This window comes from Agrilus planipennis, unplaced genomic scaffold (genome assembly GCF_000699045.2).
Source record: "Agrilus planipennis isolate EAB-ADULT unplaced genomic scaffold, Apla_2.0 scaffold1, whole genome shotgun sequence".
NCBI lineage: Eukaryota > Metazoa > Arthropoda > Insecta > Coleoptera > Buprestidae > Agrilus > Agrilus planipennis.
Window position 1 is genome coordinate 3,199,322 of NW_020442466.1, and position 16,615 is coordinate 3,215,936.

The following is a 16,615-nucleotide window of genomic DNA, read 5'->3' on the forward strand; positions in this document are numbered from 1 at the left end:
TAAGTTAATTAATGTGGAATTACTCGCGAGTAATGCTATAATTAATAAAAATATTTTGAAAACTATCTCCACCTTTTATTAAGCAATATTTACTAAGGAGGTAAAAAATCAATAAACTGTTAATTGGATATATCCAAGGTATGTATGTAAAGCAAGGGTCGGCAACCGAAGGACCGCAGTGTAGGTCTGGATCGCAAAAGGTTAATGGCTGGACTGCCAAAAATTTATTAAAAGTATTAATTACTCAAATAAGTTATTTAAAAAATATTTTTCTGAATATATCAATACGTTTAAGCGCATTTTTTGTGGCAATCTTTCGTTTAATCACAATTTTTATGCTCAAAACTCTAACGAAGGCTTTTATCACTCAGCCGCGGCGACTTTTGGCCCGAAAGCGGTTCCTTTGTAAAAAAAATCTGCAGAAACAGCGTTGCGTATGTTTGACGTTAAATAAACATCAGAAGTCATTTTCAGACTCTGAGGTAGTAAAAAAATGTATGTTCGAAGTGGCTGCGGCTGCCCCAATTGAAGCTACTCTATTATCAGCAAGAAGGAATAGAAGAAAAACCGAAATTTTATAAGATGACAATAAAAGTAGTTTACTTCTAGAGAAGACGCCTTGGTATTCCATAACATTTGATGAATCGTGTGAGATTGTTGATGAAGAAGAAAAATCTGCTTTCGTGCGATTTTTGGATATTGAAAAGAAAGCATTTAAAGAAAAATTGTTAGCAATGTGTACTGCCGTTTAAAGGCAAGACTCTTTGAGAAGATTTATGCAAGATTTTTGATGACTTCATGACAAAATCAAACATTTGTTATCATAAAGTAGAGTATAAATCAATTGATGAGGCCCTAGCAATAATCGGCAAGAGAGGGAGTAGTAAAGAGAATCAAGGATAAAAATACTGGTTTGCTATCCATATGATTCCAAATGTTCGGCTTCACATATATTTGTGAATCTTAATTTTCAAAAATTAATTTTTTAAAAAGCAAATACCATTAAGAAACTAATTCAAGTCCGTAAATATAATTTTTCCCATTAAGTATTGAATAAAAATATGCCTAACTATTGTATTTTATATTATTTTTTAAGTGGAAATTAAAATAGAAAATTGATAAGGAATAGGAATTTTTTCTGAACCTCAATAATAGTTTTCAAAAGTAACCGGACCCCATCTAAAATTACTACCCCACCCCTGGTATATGTCTACTTGTCTTTTGGTTTTTCCTTTAATTATTACACTTTTACCTTTATAAAAGCCCAATTTTAGATTCTTAAGAACAGATTTTTTTGTTTAAAATAAAGCGATTGTTTTATTACACTTATACGATTAATAAGCGCATGATGGAATGGGTACGTTTTTTTAATTACATAATGTTGCATTTATTAACTTACTAATCTCTTTTTATGACTAAATTTTTCAGTTCTATTATTACCTATATCTTAACTTCGCCCTTGGCATGCCTTTAAAGGTCACCAACAACTTAGCTTACGCCTAATTTATAATTTTATATTAATGCATCGTTCAAATTCATATTAAGTGTAAGAAATAGTATAAGAAATGACTTACTACTGAGACTAGGCCCTCTTCATTCAAAAAACTATCAGATTTCACCACTTTGATATACCCAAACCAAACGCACTAACCGCAACAACATCTTAAACCAAGCACGCGTAAAAAAATAGTGGATGATATAAAATAATTGTAGTTTCTGCATGTTCCCGGCATCTGGTGATATTTTAAACATTGCAAAGTTAAAAGCTTTGATTACAATGCCATCTACCTAGATTAAATATTGTTAAAAAAATAATCAAAAAAGAATAAACAAAGCAGATTAATACTCAAAAATAAGTTTTAAGATCAAACTTTTAAATGTTAACGATCCTTGTACACTTATTCAACACTTAAACGCACTTTTAAACACTTTTACTAATAGTTATAAGCCCTAAGGTAAATCTATACCGTTCAAAAGTAAACAATTTCCCGAAACAATTTTCCTTTGAATTACAGTACATAGTGCGACAACCAACATAATGATGTGTTTAAGAAGTTGCCTATGTTACTTTAATCAAATTGATACAAACTTACATTTACCATACAGGATTTAAAATATTTGCTAATTATTCAAAAAAACTATTTCTTTTCACCTAGAACATTGTCAACTAATTCAATTCCATTGTATATAAATAATTACATTATGTAGGAATGCCGGAAAAAAATTAATTTCAGGTAAAATAATTAAAATGTGTTGCTTATATTTGTAAATAGTTGTTTTCAAAAAATTAACAAGAACTAAACCAAAATGAAATAATACCTACTGATTTTAAAAGAAACTCATAAAATAAATTTATATAGACTAAAATTGTAATGTCTTTAAAATAAAAAAATTAAACCGAATCTTAGTAACAGTAAATTTGAACCTGGGAGTATTAAATTTAATGTCTTTGAAAGGGCACAAAATAAATTATAACGTATGTATTTTTAAAGAGGAAAAAATATAATTCAGATGTAGATAAAATGTAACCTTTCCTATCCTTCAATATTCGCACTGAAGAAAGTCAAAAAACCTACAGGAAGAACGTTAGATGTACATGAGGGAAGAGAACTTTAAAGTCCGAGAACTTTGGAAGTAGTATTTATATAGGTCACAGGTACATGTACCATACAATTTAAAATTCTACGTTCTACGTCAATTAAAAAAGAATGCGGGACAATTGATCACCAAAAATTTTGCATGAAAATGTTCACGAGTTCTTAGAAACCAACATTTCGCCTAATATCGTGTATGTCTGATCGTGAGGGGCGTTAATTGAAAGGCATATGTGTCTGTATATGTAGAAAATAAAAAAAAACCGTTAAGAGTTCATCGTGACAAAGTCCAGATGAGTAACAAAATAATTAATAATTAATACCAGTACTTTGCAAGAAGTATTGGTGGTATATATGTATTGATAGAATACTCACCTATCACGTGTAAATTATGCAAAAAAAAACTGCTATTATTTTAAAATTATATTCAGCATAATCGTGAATTATAAATAATTGATGTTATGACACTTCTCAACCTTCTCTGCTACAACAGACTGCTGCAGCTGCCCTTTCTACAACCTTAAAATAAAATTAGAACAAAATAAAGATCGAAATAAATACACAATTAATTAATTAATTAATAATAATAATAATAATACACGGTACATACAATAATTAATAACATAACAAAAAGAGAAAAAGTAAAAGACGTTTAAATCGTTCTCTAATGATTGATACATAATAATTAGGAGAAAAACAGCAAGAGTGCATTCTGTAAAAACACGTACATATGTAGTACATAATTAATTATCAATAGTAGGTATTTACAAGCCGATTATTATTATTATGTAATATTACTGTTGAGCATCCAAACCTCTCTTATAATAATAGTATGTATGTATGTGGTAGCAAATGGATAAAGGTCTTTTGTGTGGAAAATATTACGGTCACATAATATATGAAGGCTTTTATCACTCAGCCGCGGCGACTTTTGGCCCGAAAGCGGTTCCTTNTTCGAGATTTATTTTCTTTTTTTTTTTTGAAACCCGGACGGATCTAAACTTATAATAATAGACCCACCGGTACCCCTTACAAACAAATTGAAATTTCTCTTTGATTTTGAGCATATTCAGAAACATCCACAAAAAATTAAACCAATAAATCTGTAAAATAAAAGCCCTCATCAATCAATCTATCAATCGATCAAATAATTAATTCGAAAAATACGAAAATGATATTTCTCTTGGCTGCCAATATAGTATGATTCGATATGATTTAGTTAAAAGAAAGGCAACGATATGAATTAAATGTGAAAGTAATGATTATGTCACACCCCTATCGCATTTTTTAAAATTTTGTGTGTGCTTTTTTAACCGTGATTAAAGATCAGATTCTCCGTAGAGAGCTGTCGAAAACGACATGTAGTCTAGGGCCCCTGGTGCTGCTCCTGGGCCCTTATATGGCGGCATACGTTGGATGCAATATTCGGCCTGGTCGGGAGGCAACTCCCTTCTTAATTCGTCTGGCAGTATATATGGCTGAAAACAAATAATATATTCATATTACAAGAAATCAAAACTATAGAAAAAAATAAGCCATTTCTAAATGTAGTAATACGTTTTAATTTATCACGAAAATAAACTAAAGATCCTTTTTTAAACAAAGAGCACATCTTTCTTACCTTATCACCGGCCAAGATACGGAAACTGTCGATGACTTGTTCGGCTGTGTCCGTGTCCGTGCTTTCTCTGGTCATAAAGTCTAAGAAGGCGTCGAAGTGTACGTATCCAGTGCTGTTGGGGTCCACAACGGCCAAAATTCTCTGGAAATCGATGTCACCCTGCCTGTCTTTGCCAATTGAATAGCCGAGAGATACGAGACACGACTTGAATTCTTCAGGAGTTAGTCGACCGGTTCTGTTCTTGTCGAAGTGGTTGAATGATGATCGGAACTCGTTAAGTTGCTCTTGAGTGATTCCCTTTGAATCTCTAGTCAAGATTTGGTTTTCAACTTCGTTTATGTTGCGATTGATGGACGTTAGGAGCTGTTCCCAGCCGACACGAAGGGTTTCCATTGTATATTGAGTGTATCTGTAAAAATACAATTAAGGAAATATTTAAAAATTAAAAATTGAATTCCAAGATTAATACACGTTACCTATTTTCAAATATCATGCTCTCTTGTACAGCTTGATGTATTTTTTCGAGTTCTTCAATGTGTGGTTTGTATGCATATACGCCCTGTTCATATTCTTTAAGACGATGAAGTTGGTCTTCCAAGGTACCGTGAAGACCCATTCCAATAGCTGTCACAGCGTCAAGTTGACGTTCGATCCATGGACCAACAGCATTCGACTTTTCAGCAAACTGTCTTCGCAACATTTCATTATCTAATCATTATTAAGGAAAATAACTAACATTCAAATCAGACAACACTTTAACATCAACTACTACTGAAAGGATACTCTGTTGTTTCCTTAATTCTGTTTGTAGTGTATTATCTCTTTGTGGCACAAGTTGCCTTACATCTGACCATTTCCTGGTCAAATCCTGTAAAATCAACGTTTTATTTTATTTATTAACATCGCAGGCAGTTGTAGTTCACCGACATCAATTATGCATATTTTTACCTCTAAGTTGCCACTGATTCCTTCCTTGACAGCATAAGAAGGAATACAAGCGTCAAAAATGAATCTCGAATTTGTAATTAACTCTTACAACATTAAGTACAACAAACATGAAACTTTTGAATATTGCTGTCTAACTAGTAATAAACAATGGAAAAACTCACGTGTGCGGTAAGAGTAGTGTAAGGATTTTCCAAACCACCAGGTATTTGGTGTTGTTTGACTATAGCTTCCACTTCTCTGACTAATCCAACAATTGTCTGATATTCCTTATCAGCTTCACCTAATGTAGCCTAAAATGTGAAAACCAAAATAACTACATGACCTTTTTTTGTTGGTTCTTAATGAGTGTTCACCTTGAAATGTGCATGAGCGTCAATCAATCCCTGAATTTCTTCAACCGTGTGGACGATGAAAATGTCCACGAGGTCTTCCCGAGTTCCATCCAACCAGTTGTTGAAGGGTGCAGCTCTCTTGGCAAATTCCAAATGTAAAATATCAATTTTTTCCAAAATCCTTTCAGCATCATCCAATGCTTGACGACGACGTTGAGTTAGAGCTCCCAATCTGTCCCATTGGTCACATATACGTTGGCATCGAGCATTTACACTAACGCTGTCGTGATAATCTAAAGTGCTGTAACAAAAAATAATAATTTCAATTTCAAGTTCAACGGTTATTATTTAAGTTGAGAAAATTTACTTTAGTTCTTGTGCGATTGCGGCAATCTGTTCAACCCTGTCTTGATGGGCGGCCAAGTCCGATTCGAACGCTTCGTGTTTCTTCTTCAAGGCTTTGAGTTCATTAAGGCGACACTGTCTAAAATCTTGGCTTTGCAACATTTCTTCTTTGCCGCGCGTCCAGTCTTCGTGAGCGTCCGCCTTACGTCGGAATTTCTCAGCAAGATGTTCCAAACGTTCCAAACGCATCATCTCTGACAAGAGCCATTCTTCGAAGGCCTTTTCAGCATTTTCCAGACCTTTCCAGGCATTCGCAATATCCTGAGATGATACAAAAAACACTTCAATATTCCCATCTTCAAAAGAATATGACATTAAAACTTACCGACACCATTTTTCCTTCAGTTGGCATATACGCGGGTCTATTTGATAATCTAAGTTTGGTCTGTAACGTGTTGAAGTTAGTTTCGAGTTTAGCTTTTTGTTCAACACGTGGGGGCTTATGTTTTCTTCTGTAAGTGCGGTACTCTTCAAGTTTCTTCTGGACCCCTGCTAATGAATTGTCTGTTTGTCTGGAGTTCAGCCATGGCATCGTGCGACGAATCCATTCTAACAGCTATCGATTATGGGGAAAAGTTAACCGTTTTTCTAAATCAGCATGAGAAAAATTTAACCTTATACTTACGTCACTGGCAAGACGTTCATATTCTTCCATAAGACGTTCATTTTCCTGGTTCACTTTGAGAACTTTGCAAATCCTGTTTGCGGCCGTTTCCGCCTAAAAATGTATCATAATTGCTAGTCAATTCTCAACGAATTGATTTAATAAAAATGAAAAAAAATCTTTTTTATTCACAATTTGATTTCATTTTATTATTTTGTTTTTCGCAAATACAAATGAGTACTTTCCTGGTGGTAAATTTTATTAAACTTAAGAATAATAAACCAAAAGTACAAAATATTTTAGGAAGCTTTTAATAACGGTTAATATTTAATATTAATGTGAAAATTCATTTAATATTTATCCACTACAAAAGTACAAATTTTCTCGAAGCTGTTTAAAAAACAAATATTAGGAAAGAAAGCAAAATTTTTATTCATGCTTTGTTAATATTAGGAAGTTAATCTGGAAATCGATGTCNCATGCTTTGTTAATATTAGGAAGTTAATGTCTGAAAGCTCAAAAAATACATGAATATGTATGTAATCTTCGCAATAAAAAACAAAATCAGGAAATTTTGTTGGCTAAATTATAAGATATAAAAAAATGTCTATTGAGAGTAAGTAAAGCAATAATTTCTAACATTAAAATTACATTACAGTGCATTCATAGCCTATTTTAATGAAATCTTTAAATTATTATTTTATTTTATTAATTTGTTCTAGTTTTCTATAGGATCATCTAGATAATTAATTGTATACATTACTACACAAGTAAATAAATTTTGAGTTTTTCTATTTGAAAGCTACAGGCAACTAAAAAATTCTTTGAATTGAAAGGTAATCACCTTTTGGGCGCCTGAGAAGCAATGGTAGTAGGACGAAATGTATGTCATAACAGCTCTTTCGTCTGGCATGGCGGTGTTCTGTAAGTCTGCATGCAAACAACAACAGGTTGGTTAGATGACGATTAAAGGTGAAAAAAAAAACAAAAGGCAAAGTAATTTTGCAGTCGCCTTGATTAAAATTTCGCGGTCAAAGTAGTGTCGCACACCAAGCAAAAAAAATATACAATATAAATCGTCACAAAGAAAAACAACGGAGCAGCACGAGTGCTTTCCTGTTAAAAAATGCAAAAAAGTAGCGTCACAAATTGCATTAATTCGATCGTTCGATGGCTCAATCGCGTGTATCGAAGATCGCAATGCAGAAGCAAGCACTTTGGATAATAAAAACCAACCTTCCACATTTTAAAACATCAGTAGCTATTCCTATATATTTTTTTAAACTGTAAAGGAACTTTATTAGTTTACTTCAAAATATTTAACCTATTAAAGTTAGAAAACATCATCCACTTTAAGTATTTAATTCAATTGTAATTCTAATCGTTAAATCAGTTCTGACATGTGGTTCTATTACAAAAGAATTCATTTTAAGGAAACTCACACGATATATCGAAAATGGCGTCAAAATTTACGTCATGCTTGAGCCGCCATGTTGAAATTCGTGTTTTAGTGATTGTGAATATTTCATGAAAAATACATCCTAAATGCATCTAACCGTGTTTCTTATTGCTTTTTTTTCACTTCATTCTCTAAAATTATTCTTAAAAAAAAAAACAAACGCCCTTTCTGTTCTACCAATTGAAGCAAGCTAGCAAATCTAACCTCAATCTTTCACATGGTTTTCAGAAAACGAATATATTGACAGATTCTTTCAATTTTGAATTACTAATTATTTCTTGATGATATTTAGAATCAAAAATTTCTACCACAATCATCCTTTTTTGTCTCTTCTAATTTATTTGTTCTCTTGTACAGTTAACAGTTAATTACTTTCAAAACTTTAATTAATGTTTTAAGCAAAACATCCGCTACCATCAACACGCTTAAAGTGAATTCATCCGAAACAGCAACTACTTCAAATTTATGCACTGATTGCTAACGGAAATGAATTATATGTTTGACATGATAAACTTGTAGTTGCGACCTTTAAAAATGTCAAACCTTTGTTCTTAAACAATGTAACATGCCCTTTACATTTCAAATTAGCGATACACAAAATAAAAGTGCAGCACAACTGTCTTTGTATTATGTAAACCATACAAGGATACAATTTTGTTAAAAATCTTTTTTAATTTTCGAGTGACGTTACGTGACGAAAATATCTTACCAAAAAAAAATTCTATATTGGAAAACGGTTTTTAATAACAATTACCTGAATAAATGTTTGCCTTTTGAATAAAGAATCGAAAAAATGAAGTGTGAAAGGATTAGTTAGTTTTATTATCCAAGGCATGCCTGATTATTATAAAACGGTGAGTTGGTTTATGAAAAACTTCAGAAAAATATTTTCGAGCGGGCAACACTGCAGTTTAAATATACCTGCTGTGCTCCCTGGAAAGCATGGTAATAACAGGACACGTATGTCATAATAGCACGTTCATCAGGCTTAGGAGTGTTGATTAAATCTGGAAACAGTTCGTAACTTACACATCAGCTATAATTACGTTTTCCTTAATCTACACCAAGAGCACTATTAAAACCATTATTAACTACAACTTGTCTTTTTTGAAGCTACTGACGAATTGTAGTATAGTCCGTTCACTTAGAGAAAGGTACAGCGTGAGCGATGCGCACAAACGAATATCGGTAGTAAACTGGTGTTAGGAATATGGAAGGTCGTTTACCATCAGATGTTTTGATCAAAGCCTACCCATTAGTCTCCGGCGGCGTAAATAACTTCTAACATTTACGTTCATTTGGCGTGGTGTACGTTTCTCTAAGTGGACAGACTCTAACAGGGTACATGACTGTTTTGTAAAATTTATGGATATCGGTGAAAATGTAATATCAATATCGCCTAATGCATAATTTTTAATCAGGCGTGTGAAATTATGAACAGAATTAGTTAAATAACTTCCTAAACATTAAATGAAATGAATAAACAATAATTAATAAATCGATATCCTTATTACAAAAAGGCCTTATTGAACATATTGAATTCCACAATAAGTAGGAAATTCCTACAGATGACCTTAAATACGCTGTCTGTATTTACTCACTTAAGGATGTTTAATAGTTTGTTGGTGTCATACCGAAGCTGTCTACGCTGCTGCGTGCTGATGATGCCTAACAGTTCGAAATTGTCATCCTCGTCTGACAGTTTCGAAATAACATGATAATCACCAAGAATTTTTGAATAAATGAAATACACCGTCTAACTAAAATGTTTTAGTGTATTTGGGTTACTCAACCTGTACATAGTGATTATGAAATACTATGTCTTAGCAATTTCAACCTCCTTCATCTTAATTTTCTATGTATTTCACAGTTATTAGTATATGCCTCAACTTCTTTTATGATCTCTTTTACGAGGTATGTGTATATTTTTTAATGTCATGTACCCCATCCTATTGCTAGTAATATTAAATTTAAAAGTTGCTTTTGAAATGGTTTGCGGATATTCAACCAGAATATGGGGATGAATTTGTGATTCCTTACCGTCAGGATCTAACATCCTAGGAATGTCGAGGTATTTCTCGGCGACGTCGAAGGCAGTGTTCAAGTTCTCCCAAGGATTATCCTTGGAGAGTTTGTTGTAGTCGATGAGATCAGGCCTGTGACGATGGATGAGAGCACAAAAGGCCAAACCGTCCTTGAACGAAAGATGGAAGTTTTGAACGTTGACATTCTTGTAAGGAGCCGTTTTACGTTGGCACCATAGCAACAAGCCCTCCTTTGCTGTCATTTCTTCTACGGAAATGTCCTGGATGGCGAAACGCAAGATAATTGTCCAGATCATACCCAATGTCATTTTCAGATTTCCATCGACAATTTCTGGTATGAGAAAATAAAGGGAAAATAGTACCAAATAATTATCTTTCACCAGATTAGTACCACCACATTTGGGCAATTAAAGTTAAAACTACCCCACCGGTGACAATCGCTTCGTCAAGCATTCACTTCTTTAGACAGGCTTTAGCTTAACACTGTGTAAACGAACAAAGGTGGTAACTTTAGTAAAATACGGTTTTATTCTACTAAATGCAAGCATACTTTACGTTAGGTTCTTATGTTCTCTAAACCGTACTATAAAATTTGTACCTGTTTGACCTATTTTTAGATTTCAGTTACTTTATAGACCCCTGATCCGATTAACTATAGAAACAAAAAATTTTCTAAATATTTTTTCTGATATTTCGTATCTGTATTTGAAAATATAAATACTTCTGATTATACCAATTGGTTAAATCTTGCTGTAAAAATAATAAAATTACCACTAGTTAAATTATAAAAAATCTCAAAATAGTTAGTCCTTGGAAAAAAAGAAAATCAGAAAGTCGATACTGTATTAAAAAAACAGCAAATATACTGTATAAATGGTATTCAGGAAATAAGCCTAGGATTTTAAATAAACCTTCGTTGTTAAAATTAATTGATTCTATGATATAGTAATCCACAAAATTATAAGTAGATTTAATAAATAGCTTCAAATTACCTGCCTTATTTTAATAACGTCTTTTTTTTATTTACAAGACTTAAATCATAAATTACATTTAACCCACTGTAAAATGGATCCTGATATGAAGTATTTTATAGTTATCAAACAAAAATATTATACAAATCGTAACATATTAATTAAGCATACTTTTTACAATAATTAATATTCACTTGGACTAGAGAGCGTTCACCAGCTGCCAATTCGCAAAATTTTGCTTTCCTGTCCATTAGGCAGCTGTTCACGATAGATGAAATCTAATCGTTTTCTTATAATTTCAATAACGGATTTAGATAAAAAAGAGGCTTTTTTTAGGACTGCAAATGGCATTGAATTCCTTCGTAAGGAAATTTACGAATCCGCTACTAAAGATGTATTAAGTACTTACATAGCATTATAAATACTTACAAGTCTCCACAACCATTTGCAATTTTAATGTTGACCGAAATAATTTTAATGAACACATAAAACAGTTGTTGTATGTGTTTCAGTAATGCAACATCATAAAAACGTGCAAACATATAATATATTATACAATTTGTCCGAATTTTATCAGATAAGTGTGCATACATATGTTACATGAGTAATAAAAATTTTACAGCTTTACGATTTTGATACGGACATTTTCGATAATAATGCTCTAATTAATTAAAATACTCCCCTATAATAATACGAATATCGTGGAGAAGTAGAGCAATTAACTTTTGGAAGTATGGGGCACTAAAAGCATGGCCTTGTTAGACATTTTATTACCAAGTTTTTCACAAAAACGGCATTACGTGACTTGTTTTCTCATATTATTGTGTAGTTAGTTTACACTGTTTAATAAATGCGTTATTAAAGTACAACTACCACAATTAATATTAGACTAATTAAATTGTTGGGTTGTCACCACGTAATTATTTATTTATTTATTATTTTAATTTTACAACTGTTTATTCCTAATTGTGAATATTAGTTGTGTGTTTTTATCCATACAACTGTTGAGCTATTTTGGTTTGTTATCTAATATGTACCTACCTTTCCAAAAGGAAAAAATCCAACTTTGCATTATTATTAACTTCAAAAACCAGCCTTGAGAAAGTCCGATAATTTAGAGCGAAACGTAAGCGGTTTATTTTTTAACTTCAAAACCTAGCCTTGAAAAAGCCGACAACTTAAAGCGAAACGTTGGCAATTGGTTTTAAAAAAACAAATGACTTTTAGTCCCTCTTAGCTTTGATTACAAGTTGATTATATAATTAGAGTGATTTTTCTTAATTAGTAGATAAACCCGTAGGTATGTAATAAGTATGTATTGTGTGTCATTATTATTTACCAAATATAAAAATAAATTTAGTTATTACCTTCCGCTCCTATAGAAACAAGTTTCACACCCTTGCTAGCGATGAAGTCCAGGGCCTTGTTTACGTTGGCGATCTTGTGAAAACGCATCTTTCCCCGATCAGGTTTGGGTAACGTTTCCCCAGATATAACTTCCAGCAGTAGCATAAGTTTAAGGCCATTTCGGAAGTCTTCGTCTATGTTTTCGATGCCGGTACCAGCTTTTCGTAAATGACTGTTGCACCATGCGGTAAACGTCTGAAACAAAACTGAATCGTTATTACGCATATTTTTTTTTTATAAGCTAACACAAGAATCATTATCAATACTAATAATAACTTACAAGAAGCATTATTCGTTTTTTGTCATGAACGAATTTTATAACCTTTAAGTACATCTAAAATAGTAAAATGATAAATGTTACTGTTTTGTAGTTATTGAGAAGATGTATCTTATCGCTTGGTATATGCTATAGCTATGGAGGACGTAAATGCGTAAGCGGAAGTAATGGAGGGGGTGGCGGGCCCTTTGCAATCAATTCTGTTGTCCATTCATTTTGAAAAAAGTACAGCGTTGTGTATCTTTGGTTTTTTTCGAGCAATGACAAACAGTAAGCCTCTGGCGCCGTAAATAACAATTACGTCCATTAAGACAGTACGATGCTACATTTTAGGATTACGTATGCTCTAACAAGGTCCATTTAAATATAAGGATATCTACTAGCTGAAACGAATCCCCGCGTAGCCAACCTCAACGTATTAGGCACGTTATCATAATCGAATAAAATAATTCGAAGTGGTCTGTATTCTGTCGAAACTGCCAGACGCGGATCGCGATTTCGATCTTTTTGGATCTCATCAGCGCGTCGCAGGCAGCTCCGACAAAACACAGACCAACTTTTACCTGCTGTCTTAACAGCGCGTTTTAGAAAATACCACAAATGGCGTGGTGAACGCCATCTGTAGTACGATGCCACATTTTAGGATTACGTATTACCTGCGACGCGCTGATGAGATCCAAAAAGATCGAAATCGCGATCCGCGTCTGGCAGTTTCGACAGAATACAGACCACTTCGAATTATTTTATTCTTTCTCTAAATATACCTACAATTGTCGCTTGAAGTGACAGAGAGAAAAAAGAAAAAGATCAAAGATACAACCATCAGCAATTCAATTTCATTCTTTTAGGGGCATTCCTTTAAGACCTTTTTAAATTAAAGAATAACCTCGGTAACTACTAATTAGTTAATTAGAATTCCGAGTCCTCATCATTCAATCTAAGCATTTCTGTCATAGCTGTTATTTTTGAACAGCTGGAAGATCCAAATAAAATAAATACAAAACAGACATTTATTCGCAGAATAAGTAGCATTTGTCCACATATAAGTGATTTGTATTGTACAATTAAGACATTATCGAGTGCAAATTATAATACATTTCTCATGTTACTACATACCAGGAATAGCGACAGATTAAAATACTAGAAATTCTGTCAACCATTTACAGCAGGAAAGCCATCTGATAAGTACAAGTACAAGGACAGTTACTTCGACCGTGTGCAATAACAAAAACCAATTCATTTTAACAAGTTCAACGCATTGTACCATCGAACTGGATGCTTACATGTGCCATGTGGAACTGGCCAATTAACTATATCTAGAAGATGTCTAAGAAAACAGCAACAGTACTTTTTTTCAAGTGTGTCATACATAGACGTTTCGATCGTTAGTAAACTGCACGTAAACACTGTATCTTTTTACTGCATTCAGTAAGAAGTATTACAGATGCACCGCATGGAGATTTTGCCCGTTCGCATCTACGTTGGGGCGATCTTTCTAATAAATACCACCCTACCAAGATCCCAAACTAATGATTATGTCTTGTACAAAAAGTCGTTTAAATACTGAACCAATGAAATTTTAATTGTTGGTTGCCGGATTTTCAACCAAACGGTCATGGTGGTCATGATGATGATGATGATGAATAGAAGCCTAATATACTAACAAGCAGCAGAAAATCAATAGAAATTCTAATTATTTTAAGAGACATTTTATAATGTAAAATAAGCACTCATATCCCTAGTTAGAGAAAAATTCGAGCTAAGAAAATTGAGAAATTCATGTTAAACGATATATATATCAAGGGAGTAAAAATATTCGAGTTACAGAAGTTCGACTTTTTCTTTAACTCTAAATTCTGTTTCTATGTATTTATTTTTACTCTTTAACTTTTTGGTACACATAAACACGAAAATACGTGTTTACTGGAAACTTGTGATGTATATTGCTTGTTAATACACAGTACGTAATAAACATTACTATTTATCACTATTTATACAAACAATTAATTATTTAATTAAAAGATTAACTACAAACTGCAAATACAGGAAAACGGAAGTACGAGAAATGCACATAATCAACAATAACTTAATGCAGTCATGTTAACGCTTCTATTTACGTATTTATTAATGATAAATAAGTCTATCAAATGGTTTCACAATTTTGTGTATTTAAACTACATAGATACACTAGGAGAAGTAATAAATCAAACGCTCCTATTTCTGAAAAAAATATTTAGAAAATTTTAAAGCAAGCACTGATGTAGATTCACTGATAAATTGCCCATTATTAATTACATATTCCAAATTTGCAAGGTGGTAGATAAATTACCTACTGGCACATTAACGATTTTTAGTAAATACATAAATTTACATTTTGCATGGAATTTCCTATTTTGTAGAATCCCGTTAAGATTTAACCGTTCTGCTACATGTAAAAGTTTACAACACAGCTGAACATTATGGATAAACGGGTCAAAGGGTAATTAGATTCTAGTAAACATTACAATTCAAATGTATTATTACCTATGCAGAAAACGGAAAAAGGTGATAAAGATGTCGTGATAACTGTATGAATCTTGAGTCTTCATTTTATAGAGTTTCATTTTACGTATTCATCCTATTCCTTACCCTATCCATATAAAAATGCATATGAGAGAGATATATGTATATGTAATTGATTTTCTGAAAACGATTTAAAGGACTTTAAATAAATTTACACAGTAGGGTTTTTTGGACGAAGGACTCGACTTCGATTTACGCACCATGTTCAAATGTACTGATTTGAACACCCCTTTCCACTAATTGGCTAATTAGTTAGTGAATTTACTTCGCGAATGTGTGACAAATCAATTATTGTTAGGGGTACATTTAATAAATCAAAATGAATGTGCTTATTGTTTATGTACTACGTTCTTTAAATTTGTGTTTAATCAAGCAAAGGTCAATACAGTAGAACCTTGATCACTTAAACCTCGATAACGTAATAATCTCTATAAATTCATAAAATTTTGTGTTCCCTTCCCCTCGGAGTCCAAAACCTCTATTACATAAAATAAAAACCCTCTATAACTTACACGAATAATTTGGGCATCGCACCTCAGTAAGCAGTGAAAAGTGATTTGAATCGGGAGAAAGTCTTCTATGTAAAAGACGAAGAATTGCTGAATTTCCTAATTTAGAAAAATGCTTGTTGTTTACAGGGTTTAGACAGTGTACAAATATGTAAAAACATTAGTGTTAGTGGATCTATACTAAAGGAAAAAGTGGAAATCCATAATTTTAAAGCTTAAACTTAAACCCTTAACAAGTAAAAACCTCAACAATTATATTATTTTACGTTTCCCTGGGTCTTTATCTTATCGAAGTTCTACTGTATTTGAATTTAGGAGAAAGCTAAACTAAGTAAACTAACGCAGCTTTACCTCTCCAGAAGACAATAAATAAATTTTGATGTCATTTTTAACGTTAAATAAAAAACGAATTAAGTTAATAAGAACGAATGAAATTGTTAGTTATCTATCTAATTTTAATGCTCGGGTTATTTTTCTGTGGTAATCTTATTAAAATTTTTTACGTAGACAGTACGTTTAAATGACGACATTCCGGAATTTTTCATAACTGCAGGATGATCAAATACTATAAATTACTAGATAAGGTATTCCTTTATTTGTAAGGCGTTGTTAGTATTTTAAAAATCGTATTGTCACGAAAAGCTAACAACGCTACGGATGTTGGACTGTTAATAAGCATTTTTTCCGGAGAGAGCTACTTATTTTCATAAAAATATCACTTCTCGGAATTATATTTACTAATGCGCTGCTACTTCACCATTTATCATAAATTATGTTTTAAGCTCGTTAAATTGTGTTTCTTTTTCTTTAATATGACAATATCTCCTTATTTCATTTGTATTACAAAATATTATCGTGAAAAATATCCGCGGAGGGAGAAT

The 16,615-nt window shown here is 32.4% G+C and overlaps 1 protein-coding gene across 3 annotated transcripts in view; it reads right to left on the minus strand.

The window, feature by feature from the left end:
* Positions 1-3,563: 3,563 nt before the first annotated feature.
* Positions 3,564-16,615, minus strand: part of LOC108733939 (alpha-actinin, sarcomeric) — an 88,005-nt gene continuing 74,953 nt past the window's right edge. Inside the window, exons 2-14 of one of the 3 annotated variants that reach the window (XM_018465320.2) lie at positions 12,347-12,581; positions 10,004-10,339; positions 8,867-8,970; positions 7,349-7,426; positions 6,526-6,618; positions 6,226-6,456; positions 5,863-6,161; positions 5,517-5,796; positions 5,325-5,453; positions 4,999-5,083; positions 4,692-4,923; positions 4,216-4,624; positions 3,564-4,072 (exon numbers count right to left, since the gene is read on the minus strand). In XM_018465320.2, coding sequence (XP_018320822.1) covers positions 3,914-4,072; positions 4,216-4,624; positions 4,692-4,923; positions 4,999-5,083; positions 5,325-5,453; positions 5,517-5,796; positions 5,863-6,161; positions 6,226-6,456; positions 6,526-6,618; positions 7,349-7,426; positions 8,867-8,970; positions 10,004-10,339; positions 12,347-12,581 — 2,670 coding nt within the window. In that variant the 3' untranslated portion in view covers positions 3,564-3,913. Of the gene's footprint in view, positions 4,073-4,215; positions 4,625-4,691; positions 4,924-4,998; positions 5,084-5,324; positions 5,454-5,516; positions 5,797-5,862; positions 6,162-6,225; positions 6,457-6,525; positions 6,619-7,348; positions 7,435-8,866; positions 8,971-10,003; positions 10,340-12,346; positions 12,582-16,615 lie in introns of all 3 variants that reach the window. The other 2 variants (XM_018465304.2, XM_018465313.1) reach the window with 2 other exon arrangements.